The 24924-nt window shown below is 32.1% G+C and overlaps 2 protein-coding genes across 6 annotated transcripts in view; one reads left to right on the forward strand and one right to left on the reverse strand.

The window, feature by feature from the left end:
• Nucleotides 1-10881, reverse strand: part of Best2 (bestrophin 2) — a 124716-nt gene extending 113835 nt beyond the window's left edge. The window contains exon 1 of one of the 2 annotated variants that reach the window (XM_077445922.1): nt 10700-10881. In XM_077445922.1, the coding sequence (XP_077302048.1) occupies nt 10700-10770 (71 nt within the window). In that variant the 5' untranslated portion in view covers nt 10771-10881. The remainder of the gene's footprint in view (nt 1-10699) is intronic. The other variant, XM_077445921.1, reaches the window with a different exon arrangement.
• Nucleotides 10882-10923: 42 nt separating this feature from the next.
• hig (locomotion-related protein hikaru genki) overlaps nt 10924-24924 on the forward strand; it is a 34153-nt gene continuing 20152 nt past the window's right edge. For 2 of the 4 annotated variants that reach the window (XM_077445930.1, XM_077445929.1), the window contains exon 1: nt 10972-11076. The gene's annotated coding sequence lies outside the window, so the exon portion shown is untranslated. Of the gene's footprint in view, nt 11077-24924 lie in introns of all 4 variants that reach the window. The other 2 variants (XM_077445924.1, XM_077445926.1) reach the window with 2 other exon arrangements.

Below are 24924 nucleotides of genomic sequence, written 5' to 3' on the forward strand. Positions count from 1 at the left end.
CCAAAAACTGATTTTTTTAAACACACATTTTAAATAATTCTGATTTTATACCGAACAAAGCATTCTTTAAATGTTGTAATAAAAGCGAATGTATATCCTACAGTGAAACTATTATGAAGCGAGTATATCCTTCTTGTATTGACGATTCCACAATGGAAGAAACTCTTTTCGATTCGGATGAAGATGAAACAATTGACGATGAATGAAGAATTAAATAAGGAGTTATCAAAGACGAATATACAAAATAACGTAAATAAAAATTAGCCTCGACTTTAAAAAAGAAATTAAAATATACATGCGGACCGGAGAAAAAACCGATAATTTAAAAAATTGTTTTCGTCCCTTTTAACAATAAAACCAACTTCGACCGAAACTAAAAGAGTTTTTTTCCATTGCTAGAAATTTTTGTACCAAATCTAGAATTAGACTTTCGGATTCTCATTTAAATATATATGTATTCTTAACATTAAGAAGCTACTTTAAATAAGTTTACTATCATAATTACATTTTTTCGTGTTAATAGATATATTACGTATTTTATTAATAAAAAATATATTAAATTGAAAAAAAAAATTTTTACATGCGTCCCGGGATCCCGGGAATCCCGGGATCCCGGGAATCCCGGGCTCCGTCCCGTGTTCCGGGAATTGAAAAAGTCCGGGAAATCATTAAACCTACTACGTACATAGATAAAGTAAAAATACAGACTACAGACTCGTCTTAAATCGCAATTTGTATAAACCAAATTCTTGTGACAATGCATCTTCCTTTCAAATCGGAACAACGTGAAACAAAAAGTATCGTACGATTCAAATTACGCAGTATCGCTTATGACGATTATTTTTTTTTATTTATTTATATATTGACAATTTTTTTCCAATGATTTGCATAGTCCACGGGTACACGGTTCGGCTCGCATTGAAATTCGCCAGCACCTTGAATTGTTATTATCGGATTAATTGGACTTATTACGAGATGGAGAGACGTGTGAGAAAGTTTTGTAATACGACCCAGAGTCGTGGCGATTAACCGATCGATGGTTTCGAGATCGTGTCGAGGACGTTCATGTTTATAATAATACCACAATTCGTGTTATGGGTTTACGTACATAGGGATATACATATATAATATATGTATGTAGGTATATTGCCGGTGCGTCTGCTACATGTCACGATTGTAACGAGCTCGCACTAGACGTGACGCTGCACTTGCACTTCGGCCATCGCCCAATATTCGACACGGAAACGACTTCTCATTTCGATGCAATCGTCACGTTCGATTGTTGTCGTATTATGCAAGGACGTTCTTGCAATTCTGCTCTTTCTAAGCGGTATTTATTTATAGCGACCTTCGCCAGATCGAGTTACTCAATATGAAAATAACGTACGTATGAATGTGCATATACGTTTCGTACGGCAAAGCCTGCAACATCTGTATATATAATATATAAAATTGAATGTTTGTATGTCTGTCTGTCTCGAATAGGCTTCCAAACCACGGAACCGATTACAATGGAACTTTCAGGATTTGTTGTATGCATGTCCGGGAAGCTTACGGTGAAAAAAAACGGGAAAAAACCTCAACAATAATATTCGTAATGACGATTTTACCCGCGCGAAAGTTTGAAGCGCCATTGTGTAGTCAAGGAAGTGTGTTCGTTGGTAACCACGTTACCAGTTGGTTTATGATGACACGGCGTTGAAGAGACTTAGTTGAGCTCTAACCATCACGGGAACAGGAAGAGCTGGTATGTATATATAATATCGCTATTCTGTGTGGCTGTGTGTGTGTATCTGTGTAAGATAACGCTCGCTGTACTATAATAGTCATTTCGATTCAACATACATACATACATATTTACAGCTAAACCATTGCCAACAAAATATACGGATATAATATCGAAAGAAAAACTTCTATATATATGTATATTGTTTGCTACCAATGTTTCCTCTAGGCTAATAGACGGCACTAAGTCTCGGAGCATTTAGCGTCATCTATTGAAAATTTATTTAATTAATTAATTTTTCTATTGGTGTTTTATATTGTTTATATGTATTTAGGTAGGTATTTTTAACCTTTCGTGTTTTAAAATATTTATATTAATAAAATTTTAATATAAAATACGTAAGTTGTTGATATTATTAATTTATTCATGGAATACGCATATATTTTATATTAACGGAAATTAATATTTTATAGACGATAAAAGTAGTTGTCAACGTCGTGTTATGGACAGAAAAACTTACAGTAATATTATTAAAGACCTTGCATTGAATTATGTTGTCATAATATTATATAGTTCAAGAAGAAATGATTAATAAAAATAAAGAAATTGTTTTACGCCCTTTCAATGTTACAACACATTGCACGTATGCGACAGCATGTTCGGTACATTGACTCACGTACGAAGTCTCACTACTCAGTACAAAGTCTCACGGTACATCGACTATTGATTAAATACATAAATTATATGTATATTAAGACGGTAATCTGTGTGTGTGTGTCCTAACGCTAGCCGAACATCGATAAAAAGCCTAAACTTTATATAAATTCTCATTCGGAGTCGAACCGGCAAACCCTCACACGCACACAAATATCCTCTCATAGGTATACCTGAATTCAGAGACTTTAACGATATTCGAAAAATAATATTAATTCCAGATCGCGGAGTCGAACCGTTCTACATATTACTCCACTATGTAGACCAATGCTCCACGGGGGCGGACAAAGGAAACGTTTTAAATTTAATATAGATGTAATTTATAATATTCAAGGTTACGAGGTCAATGACCGGGGTTTGTTTATACATAAGTGTAGGTATTAGGTTTTGTAAACTAAACATACAAAGCTCATATGTACACCTTTTTCCTTACATTTCATTCCCAAGGTTTTGAACATTTCGTTTTTTATATTATCCGATTCCCGATTTCGATTTCGACTTCGATTTTGAATTCGGATTTTATAATATTATTATAATTTTTTTGTCATGCATAATTTAATTGGCATGACCGATTCCCAATTCATGTTTCAGTTCCAATTCCGATTAATTATTACCATTCTTATTGTAAATTTATTTTAAATCATGCATCAATCCGAAAGCACCCGTTCAAATTTCAACGCTCATAAAACTAGTAATAATTATAATATTTATATACAGTATTTGCGTATCGTTTAAAAATCAATTCACAATAGTTGGCATATCATTGGTGATTTTAAATATTGGAAATCTAATACTTTGAATCGTTTTAATGTGAACTATCTAAAGTTGTGTTGTGTGCGATGCGTGTTAGCATTTTCCCTTGTGGCAACACATTGACTGAATATTTCAATCACATACATACTTCATTCGACTCTTCTAGTCGATTCTGGGCACGATTTGTTCCATAATCTTGCTTCTGTGCTTGCGTTTACAATACGAGTTTCTCTGACGACAATTATAATTACACGTAGAAAAACTACACATTAAAAAAACACTCATATGTACATCGTATGAACATATATATATTCACAAAAAAATATCTTATATGTATGTACTTGTTTCAATGCTAGTTTTGCCCTAGTTTTTTACCAACTGGTAGATAATACTATACTGGCTCTGATTTACAATTGAAATGCGAAACGAATAGACGTTCAAAGGATCAGAAGTTCCAAAGGAATACTAGTTTTATCTATTGTAGACCTCACAAAACGTTACTCGTATATGTATTATATACATATAAAACAGGGTTTCCGAAACATTTTCTGCGATGGAACACTAAACATTATTCTGATATATTACACTACAATCTCGCGCTCCAGCTGATCTACTTAACAGACTAACACAGCTGGATAGGGAGAGTAGGACTAAAAATTAACATAGATATGACCAAACAAATGTGTAACAGTTATTGCATGCCTGATGGCATTTTACTAGATGATAAAATAGTAGAAGTAGTAAATAATTATTTATATTTAGGTCAAATAATAGACAAATAAAGAGACGTATGAAATTAATATGGTGTGCATTTGGACGAATGAATGTTGATTTTAAATAAAAAATGCCAGTCTGCCTGAAGAAAACGATCTTCGATAAATGCGTTTTGCCAGTGATGACGTATGGATGTGAAACTTAGATGTATACTACACAAAGTCCAATGCACGCAAATAAGTATAAAAAGCTTTATGCTCGGCATAACGAGGAAAGACAGGAAGCGGAATACGTGGGTAAGAAGTACATATAACTAGGGTAGTGGACATAGTGGATAGAGTGAAGACATTGAAATGGCAATGGGTAGGCTACATGCCTCGAAGAATGGACGAAAGATGGACAAAAGAAGTGCTAGAGTGGTACCCGAGAGAACGTAAAAGGGTAAAAGGAAGACCGCAGGGAAAATGGGTAGACGAAATTGGGAAAATGCGTGGGGTGAGATGGATTAGAGTTACGCAAAACAGATTCGAGTGGAATCGTGTTGGAAAGACCACGTAGCTAGAAGAACGGGTGATATATGGACGAAAGAAGTGCTTGAATTTTACCCAAGATAATATGAAAGGGTGCAAGAAAAGTCAAAGGGAAGATGAAAGGATGAAATCAGAAATGTATGTGGGATGAGATGGATGAGAGCTGCTCAAAACAGAGACGAATGGAAACGTGTTAGAGAGGCCTTCATCCAGCAATTGATGGCGAATGGCTGGGAATGATGAATGATGATATTAACATTGCAAACTTTTGTTACATTATCCAATATATAATTTCGAAAGAGACTTTGTATGTAACTATTGTTGTAATTATTTTTGGTTCGTAGAATTCGTGACGTTCAATTTAATAAAAGAACAAATGAATATTCTAATAAAATAAAACTATTCAAATGAATTAATTAAAATGTTTACTATTAGATTGGCCATGTTTAATCGGTTTATATTAAAAATACCGAGCGAAGCCGGGTAAAACCGCTAGTGTTATATAAGCGTAGCAAACTTTTGATTGAAACGAAAAATTGTCGATCTATATTATTTGATCGACGTCGTGATAATCCATGGTATTTTCATTTAGAAACGAAAAAAAACTTTACATAATATTATATTGCTGTACATTAACATTAGAATAATATAATACTATGATTACTAACAAAATTAAATTAAAATTGTAAAATAGAAAATGATCAGTAGATCAGTAGCTATTAAAATAGATATAAGATGTATTGTGAACATAATTTCGTAATAATAAAAAGCATTTAAAAATCAAAATCAACATAATATTATAATATATCACTTTTATTGTGCATTTTTTAATATTATTTTTAGTTAAGCCTCTAGAATATTTGTATGGGTGAAATAATTCTAAAATTCATCATTTCCTCCAGTAGTGGATTATAAATGGCTGTGAATATTAGTTGAGATATTTTTTAAGTCAGAATATCAAAATATAACAAAACCATCGAAATTATATATTAGATTATAGATGTACTAAAAATATAAAAAATAATAACAAATTTCCGGACGATGAAAAATAAATCATGAATTCCAATTATTAAAAGGTGTATGTATGTATGTATTACATTAGTGCTCAGTGCGGCACAAACACGGGCGATTATAAAATGGCAATAATACTATAAATATTTCACATTTTACAATTTTTCAACTGATTCATTAAAAGTCAAGGGTTTGCCATTTGATTTAAATTTAACAATATAATAGGTTTGAGTAAATGTAATGAATCAAATATGATTTTGATCAAAACAATTCATTACTTTGGTTTATGTAATTCATACTTTGGTTTATGTGACGGAACACGTTCCATTCACATGCTCAAACAAATGCAAAAAAAAAGTAAGAATTGCAACAAGCACGATCTTTGAACAGGTTTCGAGAAGAATGATTTGTGTATTGATCTCAAAATTTACACGAACGTTTTGTCATACGACTGCAAATCCTGTTGCCAAGCAACATTAGACAACTTATTCAAACAGATTCGATCCCAAAACCAGAAGTGACAATTCAAAGTATACAAATAAATGCATGTATGCCATATACTTGATTTTCGTCACGTTTCTTTCGGTCCATGCTGTGCATGCACATTTTTGCGATTTCCATTCGAATTCATCGCAAAAAAAGTCGATCATCAACACTGTACGTGTAATTTATATATGATACACATATTTTTTTTGTATAATTTGATTCGGTTTGACGTAATTGCGATAGGAGAACAATGGTGCTGTTTAGTTCAGGTGTTTGGTGTTGAATAAACACACGCTCGGTTATTACATACATACATATGTACATATACATTATGTATATTACTTTTCAGTATAAACAAACAGCTGGTTTATTTGGACCGAACTTGGTCTTTGGATACTAAAAAATAGTGAATGGTCTGAGGAAACCTCCGTTGAATAGATTCCAATTGGATTAATGCTTTATATGCGCATACGTATAAAAATAAATACATAATTCGGTCGAAACTCGTCTTTGAAAGGAATCGTCCATTCGTGAAAATTCTCAATAAGAAGACCTCGAATTCTCGAGACGAGATTCTTTGAATATGCCTACTGCTTATATGTATGTATGTATACATATTTATATAATACGAAGTCAACTCAAACCCTATAATGATTCAATCGGAATAAAAAAAAAATCAAAAGAAATGTATCGGTTCTGTGTTCAATCCGCAATACAGACACAAACAGACCTGTAATATAGTGATATATCCGATGAAATTTTGATTTTTAATGCTTTTTATTATGACGAAAATATATTCACAATACATCTTATATCTATTTTAATAGCTACTGATCTACTGATCATTTTCTATATTACAATTTTAATTTAATTTTGTGAGTAATCATAGTATTATATTATTCTAATGTTAATGTACAGCATAATAGGAAAAAGAGCTCAAACACCTATTTACAATTCTTATAAATGCTCATAATACATCTAATACATAATATTAATTAAAGGCTGTCGAAAGTCGATGACCTAAAGCAGATTTTGTTTAGGTAATCTGTGTAAATGAAAATTTAATCGGGTGTTTTATAAGTAAAAACTACCGATGTACCTACATATAAATAATATAAAACACTAATAGAAAAATTAATTCATTAAATAAATTTTCAAAAGATGGCGCTAAATTACCCATTTTTTCTTAATTTGCTCTTATATTCGTACGTTTCGTTGGCAGTGTTTCAGTTATGACGTACATATGTCGAATCGAAACCACTATTATAGGACGGCGAGCGTTATCGCACACATACACACTCAAACAATAACGCTGTTATATTATTAAATAAACTTTCTCTTGTCAGAATATTTGTGAATAGATACAGCAATCTAAGATGAATTAATGAGGGATCTGGAAGTCGAGTGTTCACGAGATAGCTTGTGTTTCGGATTTGATTGAAACCACTGATTTTTATTCCAACGGGTATAAAGTTGACATTTGAAACTAGCAATCAATCAGATCAGATCAAAAAATCCATTGAAAGTCTTACAAATTGCAATTGTTAGACTTCTTACATCTTACATTCTTAAATCTTACAATTGATACTAGTGAAAATAAAAATAGCGCATGATAATAGCATTTCACAACTGCATAACGAATTTACGTTTAAAATTATTCGCATAACTGTTGATGAATCGATACTGAGCTCCGAACTGGACACATCTAGAGCATACAAGTTTCAATCTATCTTCACATCTGTATGTATCTACACAGGTTTAGATCGTCGAGGTAGAGGGGTTTTCACTGTACCAAGTTTCACATCCGTTCGTCACAAACACCTGTGAGAAAAATTGCACTAGCCATCGGAAAATCAGCGATGAAAATCATTTAAAATACAACGAACCTCTTCCAGGCTCGGTTCAGGTTGGAAAAAAAATCAAGTTGGAATCCAAAAAGAAATGTCATTATAAAATATACTTGACACTGTTTGTTCATATGGAATATTTCTGAATATTATATGTAGTATTCGGTTTTGTGTCTTAATTTCTTTGGGTATATTTTTTTTACATGTACATACATACGTATGAGTAAACTTAAATATGCATAAAAATAATCAATGAATAAATTGCATGGTAAAAAAGATCTGTATGATGAATCAGTTAGGATAACAATAATTGAATAAATTTATCGAGATTTGAACTCAGTTCGTAAGAAAACAATAGTCTTTATACATATAGAAGCAACAAGTGACAATATTCTCGTTCAAACATGCATATGTATGTACATATTAAAAGAAAGTTTAAAACAATTGCAAAATATGCTATTATCGCACTGTTGAAGAAACGTCATATTAATAATCATAGGTTTTTGAGCTCTTTTTCCTATTATGCTGTACATTAACATTAGAATAATATAATACAATGATTACTAAAAAAAATAAATTAAAATTGTAAAATAGAAAATGATCAGTAGATCAGTAGCTATTAAAATAGATATAAGATGTATTGTAAACATAATTTAGTAATAAAAAAAAGCATTTAAAAATAAAAATATTAATAATCGAATAAATTATTTAACCATTTTTATACAGTTTTAATAGAAAACTAATCGACTTTACAGTATAGTAAAGTATAGTATAGTATACAGAATCTATAAATATAAAAGCAACATACGTAAAACTTCAATCGATGACATAATAATGACTTGTATTAAAAAAAAGCCATGCTAAAAGTCGAATAAATATTTTGATATGCACCAGAATTTGATGCCAGTTACATATAAGCTCTGCAGTTGGTAACTACTCAATCTGACTTGTACACAAACTCGCATCTAACAATGTCAAAACACGTTTCAATCGTGCTATAAATAGAAAATCAAATAAAAAGTCGAGTAAATTCTTCGAATAAGTCGAAGAAACAGCAACGACTCAACGATTCTTGCATACGCGGAAGCAAAAAGTGACAAAACTTGCGTTCAAACACACACGAAAGTAAATCAACACAACAAGGAAATGCATTTCAGTCGCATCGAATGATTTTTTTTACTTCCGTTATAAAAATTTGAGCACAGTTAGTAAGGATGTAGAATCGTTGTATATACGGATGCAACAAGTGCCAAAACTCACGTTCAAACACACACCAAAGTAAATCAACACAACAAGGAAATGCATTTCAGTCGCATCGAATGATTTTTTTTACTTCCGTTATAAAAATTTGAGCACAGTTAGTAAGGATGTAGAATCGTTGTATATACGGATGCAACAAGTGCCAAAACTCACGTTCAAACACACACGAAAGTAAATCAACAAAACAAGGAAATGCATTTCAGTCGCATCGAATGATTTTTTTTACTTCCGTTATAAAAATTTGAGCACAGTTAGTAAGGATGTAGAATCGTTGTATATACGGATGCAACAAGTGCCAAAACTCACGTTCAAACACACACCAAAGTAAATCAACACAACAAGGAAATGCATTTCAGTCGCATCGAATGATTTTTTTTACTTCCGTTATAAAAATTTGAGCACAGTTAGTAAGGATGTAGAATCGTTGTATATACAGATGCAACAAGTGCCAAAACTCACGTTCAAACACACACCAAAGTAAATCAACACAACAAGGAAATGCATTTCAGTCGCACTGAAAAATGAAATCCATACATAAAATCGAATATTTGTATCGACTTCTGCCATCAGAATTTGGGCACAGTTAGTAAAGAAAGACAATAATTATTGTATACACGAGTGACAAAATTTACGTTCAAACACATGAAGTAACAAAACAACTAAGAATCGCATTTCAAACGTGCTAACAATTTAAAAACAACCATGATTTGAACCCAATTTATAAGGAACCCAAGTTTCAATCTATCAAAAAAATATACTTTTAGATTTGAGATGAGAATTTGAGCCCTATTTTTTTGTTTCATATACCACTACGTACTATTGACTACACAGAAAACTAAACTAAACATATAGAAGCAACCGTTCAAGTGTATGAAACCTTTAGACAGTCTTTAATTAATATTAAGTATTAGATGTACATATTATGAGCATTTATAAGAATTGTAAATTGGTTTATTATGCTGTACATTAACATTATAATAATATAATACTATGATTACTAACAAAATTAAATTAAAATTGTAATATAGAAAATGATCAGTAGATCAGTAGCTATTAAAATAGATGTATTGTGAACATAATTTGGTAATAATAAAAACTAAAATCAAAGTGTATGAAATAAAACTGCTAGCATACTTATAGTATGATATATAGCATTTCTCTGTATGTATTTATACAGAGTTTCAATATACCACTATATGTAGTAGATCAAAGACATGTTTTGATTTTCAGTTCAGTTTGTATATATGTATGTAGATACTATCAATTTAGTATTTCCTTACAAACTGAGCTGAAATCTTGGTGGAAGTCGACAAAACATCAGCTCAACAGGATAATAATATTCCTTACAAATTGAGTTCTGTATTTAGGTATACGTACAGAAGCAAAGAGTTCAAAAGTTTGAAATGCGTCTTCTAACTTCGTTACATATTAATGGAATGAATACTTCGACACGGTAAGCCATACAGCTGAAAAGTATTCAACACACAAACACAATATATAGTCTCACTGTGGAATAAAAACTACACGTTGACATCGAAACGAAACGCACGAAAGCAACCGAACAGAACAGAAGTGAACTGGTGACGGGGGAAGGAAGTAAGGGAAGGTTCCCTTGGTTGGTGGAAATTGGAGTAAATTAGAGGAGTTCGTGGACTGACCTGGTGAGTATGGGCCAGAAGCAGCCGAAGTTGCTGCCGTTGGGCACTTCACTAGTATATGATATGGTCATGTTTGGTGCGCGGCGCGAAGCGCGGCGCAGCTCGTAAGCGCCGGCTACACTAACGGACTCAACTCACGGGCTACACTCACCATCCCCACCATGGACATGAGCTCCCTCCATGTGCCATGCCATGCCATACCATCGTCATCGCCATGCCATGCCAATGCAACTGGTGGGGACACCTCGCGGACGAACGACTCAAACTCCACCACTCTACTCTACTCTACTCTACTCTACCGGACGTACTGTAGTCGCCCTTCGCCCACACCGACAGCCGAAATTGACACAGTTGGCGTTTCAGTGACATAGATACTGGTAGGCCTAAAGCCCTGTGGGCCTATTTTTATTTTTTTTGAGAAATTTTAAATGCGCATTTGTAGTAATTTGCGTTTTATGTATTTTGTGTGAATTAACCCATTTGAACCCAGAGCTCGCGTGAAAACACATGTCCCATGTGCCCAGGACTATTTTTTCGTTTATTTTCCAAAATCTTTGAGTTATTTCATGGGAAATATTTTTTATAGGATAGGGATGGATAATTAATTGATTTTTCAACATTTTTAATTTTTTTCAAGGTGGTGTCGTGAACGATCTTTGAGGATAATGAAACATGTTTTTTTAAAATAATACAAAAATCACAATGGAGTCACATAATCAGTTATAATACTTTCTCACTGGTTATATGTAATTTTATTGTTAAGAAATTTATAAAATTAATTTTAAAAATAACAAACACGCATCTCTTCGATAAAATGATATTTTCAAATCGCATAACATAACACACGTAGGTACATATATTGTGACATATACACATCGTCAACAAAAAAAAGGGTGCACCCTTTTAAAAGAAGAAATGTCATAAACGAGATTTTGGGTTCAAAAGTCGTAAAAACAAAATACACGAAGACAAAATAATTAATTATTATGATACGGTACAAAACATTTGTCATGCAATGGATTTTCACAGTTACCACAAGCGGAAAACGTTTTATTTTTACAGTGTCCACAATTTCTCCTTTTCTGTTTGACCAATATCAAATGTCTTCCAACTTCCTTTTGATTTTGATTAACTTTGCCGGGTCTGAATGGGACCAATTGTTTTCGTTTTTGACCACAACACTTGCACAACGTCTCTGCTACCTGTCTGATAAATCCTAATTTATCAAATTTACAACCAAAACTTTTGCTTAGAATCCAAGCGTTATTCACAGCTACGTCGATGTTCCAAAACAGAATAGGCATGTACCATTTTTTCCCTCTAATACTTATATTATAGTTAGAAAATGGTTATCCATTTGATCAACCCCACCCATATATTTATTATACATATTTATACTAAATGGTTGATTGATTTCCACCCTACTTTTTTCTTTAACCGAATATCAGTTTCCAGGGGTGGTAATATGTATGTATGTGGAATCCGGAAGTTGAGACTCGTCCCAATTATCAATTTCTTCCCGTATCTCTGCAGTAGTAAAATTGCATTCTCTGGAAAAAAATATGTGTCATTATCCCAAGGAGTCATATACGACTCCGTCGACTTTTGATTTTTTTTTTCAGGAATATGAGATATATGTATAAACGCAATTTCTCTTATGCATATTATACAATAAGTCCTACTGTATTAGAAACATAAAGATAAATAAAAAATATGTAAAAATAAAAAACTTACGTATGTTTTCTCTTCGACATATCTGCAAGTCGAAAAGCGCTAGATGTTATTCCCTCAAAACTCCAAAAGGAACTGATTTAATTTCGTGTGACTTTCTTAAAATTCATCACCAACATCTAACCAAGCGTAACGAAAGGTTTTACGGCCGGCCTGAGTGATCCTTTTATTTTACGACGCAAAATTGTAAAATGCCGTGAATGACCGCGCTGGCATACATAGTGTAAGTTCATAATTGACCGCGTGGGTTCAAATGGGTTAAATCATAGCATCTAGAACAGAAATTAAGACTGGCACTCAGTGGCGGACTGGTCATACAAGCGAACATGCCCGATGGCATGTGGGCCCCACTATCTGTTAGAAAATATGGGCCCTCAGCAGTGGCGTAGCGTGAATTCCTGGTGCCCCCTCGAGAAATTACTGGGTTTGATCCCGTGCTAATCTTTAACCTTTGAAGGACGGAGCGTCGAGATCGAACCGGGGTCGAGTAAGACCCCAGTATTTTTTAATCAAAATACAGCTTTCTCAATACAAATGGGTTCAATATATATCTTTTTAATCATTTTATACATCAACTTAAAAAGTTTTAGTCCTATAACATGTTTTTGACTATTTTTGCATTAAGAAATAACGACACGCCAACGCACATAGGTAAGGCCAACAGGCGACTGCACGACTCAATAGCCACGCGATGAAAACAATAGCTTACGAAAATATAGCTGCCTATTTCTCTCGGATTGATTCATCGATCAACAAGAATATGCAAGGAAACAGTCAAAAACATGACTTATCGCTATCGCCTTTAAATCATACATTTAAATGGAAAATTTAAATGGCCCTGGCGCCCCCCCCCCCCCCCCTCCCCATATATAAATATTAGCAAAATAACTTTCCAAATTAATATTTATACTTTTTTACGTATCGGTATTTGTACCTATATATCAAAGTGCATTAATAGTTTAATCTGGACGACCAACAAGCAGTGCACAATCTGTTTAAAGTAACTGATGGTGAATTTTCCTTAAAAACTTCCCACCTGTTAATGGTGGCAGCGAAAAATTTATAAACTTTATTGGTTTTAATCATATAATTTTGTTTTATTGTTTACACATTGAAAAAATATATACAATAATAAGAGAATTCTCAGCTAATAGGTTGAAGTGGCGCTGACGTTCAAAAGATGGAAAAATACGGTAATCTTCTAACCCTATTGGCATAGATCAATTACACAATGAGGATAAATTCAAAATATGTTAATGTATGCACATACACATAAAGTACAAATAGGTTGAAAAATAAGAGAAATTTTAAAAAAATTACGGAACAAATTAAAAAATCCGTAAAAGGGCGCGCTTCGAGGCGCCCCCCAGGTCTCGACGCCCCCCCGCATTGCGGGGTGTGCGGGCGCGGTAGTTACGCCACTGGCCCTCAGTAAAATTAAATAACTTTTTAACTATTTCACGTGTGTAAAAATTTATAGGATATTGCACTTTGGGACCTAAAGTTTGGGTATTTCAACAAAACAAATTTCTTACGATATACACAAACAACTAATACCTGCTTTAACAGCCCAAGGATCGGTTAACTTTTTTTATTAGGCTCGAAATGTAAGTTTCAACATTTGCGTGGGCCCTTTTGCTGGGCCCATTTCTAACCTCAATATTATGTATGTATATACCATTACCTATGTAACAACTATCTACTGAAATAAAAATGGGCATAAACAAATTTCCGTGAATAATATAAACTGAATTGCTTAAAACAATTTTGATAGGACGATTCATCATCAACCAGCGATTTAAATTTACTTCATACTTTCAAAATAACATTTGATTATACTTCGACGATATAGTAAGATTTAAATACACTATTTTAAACAGTTTCCGAATATAAAATCTATTCGTAATCTAGACACATCCATGTATATAGAAATATAGGATAGGGGCCCCCTCCCCAAAATCCCGATTTTCGCATGATCACAAAACTTTATCTATTGTTATTACGTACATATGTATGGATTTATGTACATAGATAAAGTGAAAAGACAGTCGGTAGAAATTAAGTTAATTGTTAGTGTTTTAGTGACTCAGTTTGATGGTCAATTTTTGTTGACCATGTGAAGATTTTTAGAAAAAAATTTTCCATTTTTATTCCGATATAAAAAAGATTTTTTGAAAAAAAATTCAATTTGACCAATCTTGCTGCCTGCCTGCCATGCCTGCGCCCCCCAAGAAAAAGCTGAAATGACGTCCCTGATTGTTTTCTACCGAAAGTAAAAGCCGCTTTTATGCCGCATTCTTTTATGATGCTTTCTATTTACCTAGGACAAGGGTTAAAAAGAAATATACAATGTAATTTATGGATCTATTTTGCTTTTGCCATTTTCGTGTGGCATGCACTAATTTCAGTCCCAGTCCGCCACTGCTGGCACTAATCAGAGGTGGTAGTTAGAGTAGTAGGAAAAAATACTGAGATGTTTTTAAAGACTAATGCTGATCAAAGGTGACTATTCACTTCATAACTGATCTGGAATCCTTACACTAAGTCTCTATCTGTGAAGCTTGAACTTGTCCAAAGACGATTTCTGAGACTGCTTTATAAGGAGCAATATGGGATTTATCCATACTTATTTCCTTCAAAATTCGTCATGGGTATGGTCGGCTACACTTCTCTTGACCACAGGAGGAGTGTTGCCCTCATCAAGTTCTTGTTTTCCATATTTAGAGGCTGTATCTCCTGTCCGTCTATCCTGGCTGAGTTGGGCCTTCATCCTCCAGAGAGTGTGATATGGACCCGCCATCGTCCCCTTTTTCACAATCCTTTGGCTAGAACTGTGGCTTTTAGTTATTCTCCCATTCCTCGCGGCCTCCGTTTCTTAAATTCACTGGATGGTGCCATTGACATTTGTCACGTCTCTCTTCATTCTCTGCACCACTTCCTAAGTTATGGAGGTCGCGACCATTTAGAAAGGTTGAGTTAGTGTTTTTAATTGTGATTTCATGTTTAATTTAGTTATCTTTTCCTTATGTAATTTGTATATTTGTATATATAATTTGTTTATTTAACTTGTATTTTTTCCTTTCGTACTTCTTAATCTTTTTAGCACACTCGTCGCTTTGGAGCAATCTGTTAGACGAGTGTGCTTGATTAATTGATTTTGTAAAATAAAATGAAATAAAATAAAAAATAAAAATAACACTATTCGACATGAAAAATGGTTCAGAGACGAGATATGACTTTTCTTATGCTGCGTACGCACCAAACCAACGAACGGCCCTCAGGCCAAATTTTAGAACCAGTAGCGTACAAAATATTGAAATAAAAATTAAATTAAATATCGAAATTAAGCTTAAGAGCGCGATTGAGCTAAAATTAGATCATCGTTGATGTTTTGAATTACAACAATGTTTTGAGTTACGAGGATACGCATTTCTGAAAAATAGTCTTGTTATTATTTCTTAAAAGTCGTTTTTTAATTATTTCTTAAAAGTTGTACGCTACTGGATTTAAAAGTTGGCCTGTGGGCCGTTCGTTGGTTTGGTGCGTATGCAGCATTATAGATTTATGCCTAGTGAACACGAATCTGGTTATAAGAAATGTTGATTGGCTCGAGATTCGAAGATATGTGTTTTTTTAAATCGCACGATTTTTCTATATCTTGGTGTTGTTCGGTCAATGTCTCCAAATCTGTCAATTTTCTTTTCAAAATGAATATTGGAATCTATAGTCGGGTATTTCATTTGTAGTACTTTATGTAGGATTAATAACAAAAATTCGTTTATTTTATCGAGTTAAGCCAGTTATCAATAGAATTTTTGTTATTAATCCAGAAGAATAGTCGAAATATGATTTTTTTAAGTGGAATTTTATTTAATTCTCATATAAATACAAATTAATATAATATCCCTATTAATTCAATTCAGATTCGTGTAAATACGAGTAAATACTAGTAAGAGCTTTTAGGTCGAAATTTTACCGATTTAAAATTCAGCACACTTCCAATTAACCTTTTTAAACGAAAAAAAAATAGTGTGGCCAGAACACTATCCCAATAAACATGTTTCAATAGAAAATATTCAATATAAAATAGTATTAACAGTGGGAAAAAATCCCAAGTGAAAATACGAACTTTTGACTTTTGATTTGAACTGGACGACTACTTAGAGAGATTTAAAAGCTGAAAAGTACTAAAAATGAAAGATAAAATACCCGACTATAGATTTCAATATTTATTTTGCACAGGAAATTGACAGATTTTGAGATATCGACCGAACAACACCAAGATACAGAAAAATCGCGCGATTTAAAAAACACACATATCTCCGAATCTCGAGTCAATCAACATTTTTTATTATCAGATTCATGTTCACTGGGCATAGATATAGAAGAAAAGTTATATTTCGTCTCTGAACCAAAAAAGGTCGTCATTTGTCGATAATAGATAAAGTTTTGTGATCATGCGAAAATTCGAACTCGAGATTTTGACTCGGTCACACTATTTTTTCACACTCAGTTAACACTTTAAATATGTTTTCTTTTCACTAAAAAATTAAAATATATTATACACGTAAATAAAAAAGTGGGATTTTTTCCTCTTAGAAAAGTAAAAATTTTGTGACCACACAGTTTTTCCACACCCCTTTAAGAGGGCTGTACACCCGAAACCTTAATTTTGTTACCGTTCCTTTCTTCGATATATATATTGAGTGTATGTATATATTGAGTGAATGCGACAATATATATCAATATATATATATTGAGTGAATGCGACAGTTGCGCTTTGACCAGATAAAACGTGTTTTAAATTGACAAAATCGAGGGTTCATATTCTACTATTTTCTCCTCCAAAACTGGACCAATTTAAAAAAAAAATTCATCATCAGTATGAGAAAGATATTTTCTGTGCATCTATTGGCGTATTTTTTTAAAAATCGACCGTTAAATAACCACGCTAGACTCTTTTCGTGGGTGTAAAAAAGAGGCGATTTTATAGATGTTTGGCGGCTCCTAGCTCCTATAAAAAATTATTAATTAAAAAAAATAAAACGATAGATGCACGCACCCCAATGGTGGATATCCATAGCATATTAAAAAATAATTTCTCTAGTGTCATAATTGAGGTAGGGAGAAGTATAGTACGTTTGTATGGACAAGGCGCTGCTGTCCAGCCCTCTTAACGTATCAAGTTGAAAATTTATATTTGTAAAATATAAATTTACTTGCAAACGACATCGATCTGTCCAAAATATACTTGCTTAAAATCATAAAACCTTTTTTTTTCAAAGTAGCTTATTGCATTGATTATTTTATTGGCCACTAAGCTACCCAAAAGTAGCATAAGAAGTAAACGTAGCATTCATAGATCCATAGTATTTCATTTATCTTTAAATTCATACTATTTTCTAAATTCACACTATTCCTAAATTTGGGGGGGGGGGGGGGGCAAGTAGTGTCGGGGAGGCTTAGGGTGAAATCACACAAGAAGAGTGGTTTTCTTTGGATACTTTTAAACATGCAAATAAAATGTGGCATGCCTTGCACATATTCACGGCACACACCGTCCCAAAATCACCCCCTGGAGTGTTTTCGGTAAAATTTAATCCTTGTATTTATCCTTGCTTGATCAATAACGGTGTATCCCATATTTGAAGAAATGTAGTAGAGCGCCCATAGCGGGGAGCAAAGCACATGACGTGCCGTTCTTCCCTGTGTGATATTTCGCCCTTATACCTACTTTTCTATTTAGGCTTGAACTTACATTTAACGACATCGATCTGTCCGTCCGTAATAAACATTATTTCTTGTCTTTAACCATTCGGCTCTTTTTACATGTGAGAGTATTATTTTTAAATATAATGAGCATCCCTGCTGGCAGCTAAATAATTTTTGCCCAAAAACAACTCACTGATATACAGTGTTGTTTTATATAAAAGGAATTCAATGTAATTAATAGAATGATATAATTTATATTTTACAGTAAAAAACAGTTGATTTCTATAATTTACTAATTGTGTATATGCACAAGACATAAGTTTAAAAATCGTACATTTGTTATTTAATTTGATTCGACACCTACATAACTATGAACAAATGTTTAGGTTGGCAATTTCATACTAAAATAAATTCTTCTTACTTGCAATTTAATGATGATAGGTTTTTAAAACTGGTTTTGATACTTGCTAAATATAAATATATTTAACAAAAATCAAATATTTCAATAGATGTCTCGATATAACAAAATATTGTAAATTTTCAATAGATGTATATGCATATGAATTTTTCCAAACAAACCAGTGATTCTCAGATCAACTGATAAATCGGTTTGCATGAAAGAACATGCGATTGATGTTGAGTTGTATAATAATTAAATTTTACATAATTTATACGATTCACCAACATATGTAGATTTCAAGCAATATATTTACATTATTAATAAACTCAAAGATTAATGAATTCGAAAGTTAGTCACGAACAAAATGATGGAGACCATTTAATAAATATCATTATTTATAATATATTATCGATTCAATTATTTTATTTCAAATTAGAAACAAACACAAGTTCCATTGTTTGGGATTTGAAGACACTTGAAGAATCTCGGGTTCACTTTAAGTGATTTCTTTGGAAAACTACACACAACAGTCTGAAGTGTTATATATATATTTGTTTTATGTAAGAGGAATAAGTAGGAAGAGTAGGAAGTAAAAATAGGAAGTAAGAGGAATAAATAGGAGATAAATATTATATATATATATATATGTGTGTAAATAAACTCGTGCCGAAATGATTGAGAACTAGTCGTTTAAAGAAGCCAGTTTTAGTTTCTTTCTAAAAATAAAGGAACTAAAGCTGGCCACCAAGCATCTTACCGAGCTTTAATTTCTTTCTTTATAAAAAGAGGTCCTTTAAAATTTCGTATGAATTATTTTTTTCTCCTGCCTAAAAATGGTATACTATATAAAGCAATGGCACTGGTTTCTCAATGCTTAATCATTTCGTGTATTTTTTTATATTGAAATAATTAAAAAGGATATGTATTGATTCTTCAATACGTATATATGTTACAGTGAAAGCATATTTCAAGTGAAAATATATTTTCACCAGTGACATGTTTCATATATTTGAACATATATTTTCACTAGTGAACATTTCACCAATTCAAGCAGTGAAAATGTATCAAACAATGAATTAACAACGTTTAACTCTATAAATTAACGTTGACAACCTTTACTTAACCTAACCTATCCTAACCCTTAAATAATACCAACCCTAACAATCTAATCTTAAATTAATAAATCCAGCCCTGAAAATGTAACTGTTTATGATTTCACTGAAAATATATTTTCACTTGAAATATAATTTCACTGTGACATATGTATACAATATGCCACGAGAAATTCAATGATTTTAAACCGATTTACAAAATGAAAGTTTTATACGTTTTCAGACGTTTTAAGAACTACAAAAAAAATGCATGTTTTAGTATTCATAAATAATAATAAAAATATTCAACGGCATATCAACTTAACTGTTTAATTGATCGTAGAAAATTTTATAGCTGCAATTAACCATGAATGATGATAGTCTTGACTGTTTAATATTTATACAAACGATTTTTGAACTGGGGTAACCAAATGTCAATATGAAGACATTTTTTTCTTATCTTGAATATAAGCAACTAGACAAGGCAACACGCATGTCACATTGGACATTGAATTTGAATTTAGAATCTTCTAAACTTCTTCTCTCAACTTTTTCAAGTTTATATTTTATGAGGGATTTTTCTGTCTAAGCTTTATATTTAAGAGAGTTTGTACCAAAAAATCGCGAGCAGAAATAAAATAATCGATGAAAAGAAGCAATTTATTGCGCAATAAGTTGCTCGCTACGAAATTTTTCGTAGCGAGCCATAATGCTGTGAGCCATAATGCTATGTACATATAAGAATGCCGTCTTATATGTACATAACGTCCAGATAAGTTGTTTCCTGTTAGAATTTGTTACTTTTGATTGATAATATATTTTGAGGCAGTTCAATAAAAAAATTGGCAACACCAAATATAATCTAGTAACAACCCAAGAGATGAAAACCCTTTCTCAATACAACTTTTATTACTAGTTTTCATTAGAAAATTATAAACCGCTATAAAAATGTTAGCTGCAACGCTGTTTTTTGTGAAAAATAACAAGAAATACATTTATATATGTGCCCATAATTATAAAAGTGGTCTAAGTCAAGAAAAATTTAATTTTTTTTAAGTCGATTTTATCTTTTAATATCGGTTATATTGTAATATGTAATTGATTAAAAAAAAATGTTTTTTTCTTGACTTTAACCACTTTCATAATTATGGGCACATCTTATGAATGAAATCAAAATTTAATTGTTATTGTTTCATACAATCTTCGATTCATTTGATTTCGGGTAAATTTCCTTTTCCCAATTATTACATCGTGTTATAATCTTTGTGCGGTGAGATTAAACGTGTAACATTGTTCGCAATTTATTAATAATATCAACTAAATCGAGAAATTTGTCACGATAAGAAATAAAAGTTTAATCAATCATCAAACTTTAGCAGTAAAAAATATAACTAAATGCGATAAAACTATTTTTTTAACTAGAAATTAATAATCGTTGATTTCGTTAAGGATAATAATAAATATTATATGTATGTATGTATTGTATCGAGTTTTGATAGCACATACATACATATGTATATGTATACATAAAATATCCCTTTCAAGTTAATAAATATTTTCGTATAGTGTAATGTTTTTCAAATTGGTAAAATAGGTACATTATCAATTTTTGATAACAGAAATAGCACTCACTTGGTATTTATAATCGTTGCTAAACAATTTTGGGAAAACCTGTTTACGTGTGCTATCATTACAATATATTTTCATACTACTCATACAGTCACGAAAATGGAAAGTGGAACAAGGAGATTATGCGTAAAATTTCAGCATTAAATGTTTAAAACCAACACCCAAAGTCGTTAAAATAGTAGATGATATCATAGTGCACTATTTAAAAAAAAGATAAGTGTTAAAATTATATAACAGAAGGGGGGCGAGACAAGTTTTATGGCTGTTTAGTTTTAACGACGGTGTGTCGATGTCGCGCAAGAATGATATTTGGGATTCAAATTACAGTTTACATGTACATTTTTCATTTTATTTCGATCATATAAACTATTTACAAATTAATAAAAAATATATTAATCTATCAAAACTCTCAGAATTTCAGAACCATTTTTTTCTCTTTTCATATAAAACAATTAAATATATATTTTTAAATTGAATTGAATTGATCTTATTTACGGGCGGGTGCCGGGAATCGAGCCTCGGACCTCTGATTCCAAACGCGATGTGCTCACGGGCCCGCGCCACACGCCATATCCTCGCCCAGGATATGTGTTGTAAATACACATCATATGAATATGTACATAATTTGTTATCTGTAATAATAATATTTAACGTTACGAGGTCAATGACCGTTTGTATATAATCGGAAAATTTTACATTTTGTTAACTTTAATTAACATATTGTTAACGTTAACTTTAAGAATTGAAAATTATTACAAATAAAGAATTGAAAACTATCTATGAGAGTCTACGAAAATAACGGTTCCGGTACCGGATTTTTTTTAGTTTTATACGAGTATATAATAATTTTATACCCATGCGATGATGTTTCATCGGGCTATTCACTAGTATTATTATAACATCGAAGGTTGACTGGAAACAAAATTTGTCTGCGGCGACGATTTTCATATCATCATCATCATCATCATCATCATCTACAGCCATTCGACATCCACTGCTGGATGAAGGCCTCTCCAACACGCTTCCACTCGTCTCTGTTTTGCGCAACTCTCATCCATCTTCCTAATTTTGTCCACCCATCTTCCCTGCGGTCTTCATTTTACCCTTTTGAATTCTCTCAGGTACCATTCTAGCACTTACATATTTTGTCCTCCTTTCGTCCATTCTTCTAGGCATGTGGCCCGCCTATTGCCATTTCAATCTCTTCACTCTATCCACTATATCCACAACCCTTGTCATACTTCTCACCCACGTATTCCGTTTCCTGTCTTTCCTTGTTATGCCAAGCATACAAGGTTTCATACTTCTTTGAGTGCACTGGATTTCGTGTAGCAACTTTGCGTTCAATGTCCAAGTTTCACATCCATACGTCATCACTGGTAAAACACATTGATCGAAGATCTGTATTTCATGATAAACTAACTTAGATCCAAGATGGATCTTAAAAGGCCCCGGAGTGCTGAATCAAAGGGTTCCCAATTAAAAATGCCCGAGCAATGCCGTGCAAGTACGTGTGTTCGAAATTCAATTCAACTGTTTTCAATGTACATAAGTATTATATATTATTTTATGATACTCCAATTTAGACCGTATACATGCATGTGCTTCAGTAGACGGAATTTAAAGAGCCCCTATACGAATGCATCCGTTTATTATATCAATAGTTAGATAATCAATTTACAATTTCAATTTGTACAAATTAAAGTACATATGTACATACGTATGTATGTACATATTGAGTTTTGAAAGGGGTCGAAATTCATTTAAAGTTTTTCAAAAAAAAAAAATAATGATTTTATTTTAAATAAAGTAAAAATGCTACGCTGCTGGCGTATTTTCATAATCAATTAATGGATTTTATTTCATTTTTAAATCATGTTAGATGTGTTTTAAGATTATGGTGACATGTTACGATTCATCTTTCTATTCATCATCGACGTTATTAAAAAGTGTCACGATTGAGAGGGAGAAATCTGCGTCAGATAAGATGATTATCGAAAAGATTGTTCGATTTATCGATGATTATCTTTATTGCCCCTTAAATTATTATATATAATATGTGAAAATGAATTTTTATATGTACGTATTTTTGTACACTACGCAAATCTAGTCTTCAACTTAACTAAGATCGTAGACAGGTTTTGAAATGGTTCGAACCCTTTGGAAGAGTTTTTCTAACAAAAATCCACTATTTTTTTCCCAATCTTATATGTACATATATATGCAGGTATGCACATAACTAAAAAAAAGCTTTCACATAAGCCGACCACATTAAAATGAGGTATATTTTTCGGTGATTTACTAATTAAATAGACTACGTATACTATTATTGTATTCAAGTGCATTTTTCATATAAAATTCCGAAAGTGTCTTTGAGACTGTATGCATTGGGTGGGATGGCCTCGTGTTGAGGGCTTAAATAAATAAATATAAAATCCAAAGATTCTTGTACTTTATCAACAAATGTATATACAATGTATCAATAGATGAAGAACAACATGTTTAAAAGTACATATATTACGAATATTCCAGTTTTGTCCAACATTTTTGTCTTTTCTTTTAAGAAGATTATCCCACAATGTATTATTAATATCAAGCAGTAGTAAAAGTGACTCAATATACATATGTATATGGACATATATAATATATTTACAATTATTGATCATTAATATAATCCAATACATACATACGTATTTGCTTCCTACGCATTTCAAACCTGAAAATTAACCTTAAAATTAAAATTAATTTTAAATTAACCTTAAATTTAAATTAAATTAATCTTAAAATTAAAATTAATTTTAAATTAAGCTTAAATTAAAATTAATTTTAAAAATATGACTTTGTTTCGTGAAAACATTGAAATACATATGTAGGTATGGAGAGAATATAAAATTAAAATTTCTGATTTCTTGAAAATATGCATCAAGTGTTTTTTTTACTGGCATACATACATACAGGGCCATGCCGTGCTATAATAAAGTGATGCGGCCGTATCAGGCGGCACCTTAAGGGGGGCGGCATAAGAAGCGAAATAAAAGTATAGGTCTTTCATTTGGCGAAGTCTTATCTATCAATAACTTGTATTGGAATAATAATAACTTGTATGTATTGGAAACAAATGCGTGTAAATTTTATACCGGTAGAAATATCGTTTAGTCAGCAGCAAGTATTGTTCAGTTTTATATCATGGTACAAATGTAAGCATAACATAATAAAAACCATAATTCCGATATACATACTTTTTGAACTAATATGAAAGTAAGAAAGGGTGTACAAACTATAATAATTGAATAGTATCCAAGGGCGTTATATGTGCCCTGCGCATGTTATTTTTTAAACTTAGTTGTGATTGATGAAGTGTCTTCTTCTACAGAAACATCTTTTTTTGTACATTACTATGGATTTTTTTTTAAATAATTCCATAGTACTATTAAATTTTTGTCGATTGTCATAGTTGATATCATTATTTTAAAGTAGTTTATATTTTCAAAATAAAAATAGTGTTCGTAGATTATGTGCAGTTTTTTTTAAATCACAATCGAAGGCTAGAAAAAATGTTTTGGGGGCGGCATTTCGAAGATTTGCATCATACTGAGAAAATCTACCGCACGGCCCTGCATTGTATATCATATACAAATATTAGAAAAATTCTAACATTGCAA

The sequence above is a fragment of the Arctopsyche grandis genome, chromosome 2 (genome assembly GCF_051622035.1).
Source record: "Arctopsyche grandis isolate Sample6627 chromosome 2, ASM5162203v2, whole genome shotgun sequence".
In the NCBI taxonomy this organism is placed as follows: Eukaryota; Metazoa; Arthropoda; class Insecta; order Trichoptera; family Hydropsychidae; genus Arctopsyche; species Arctopsyche grandis.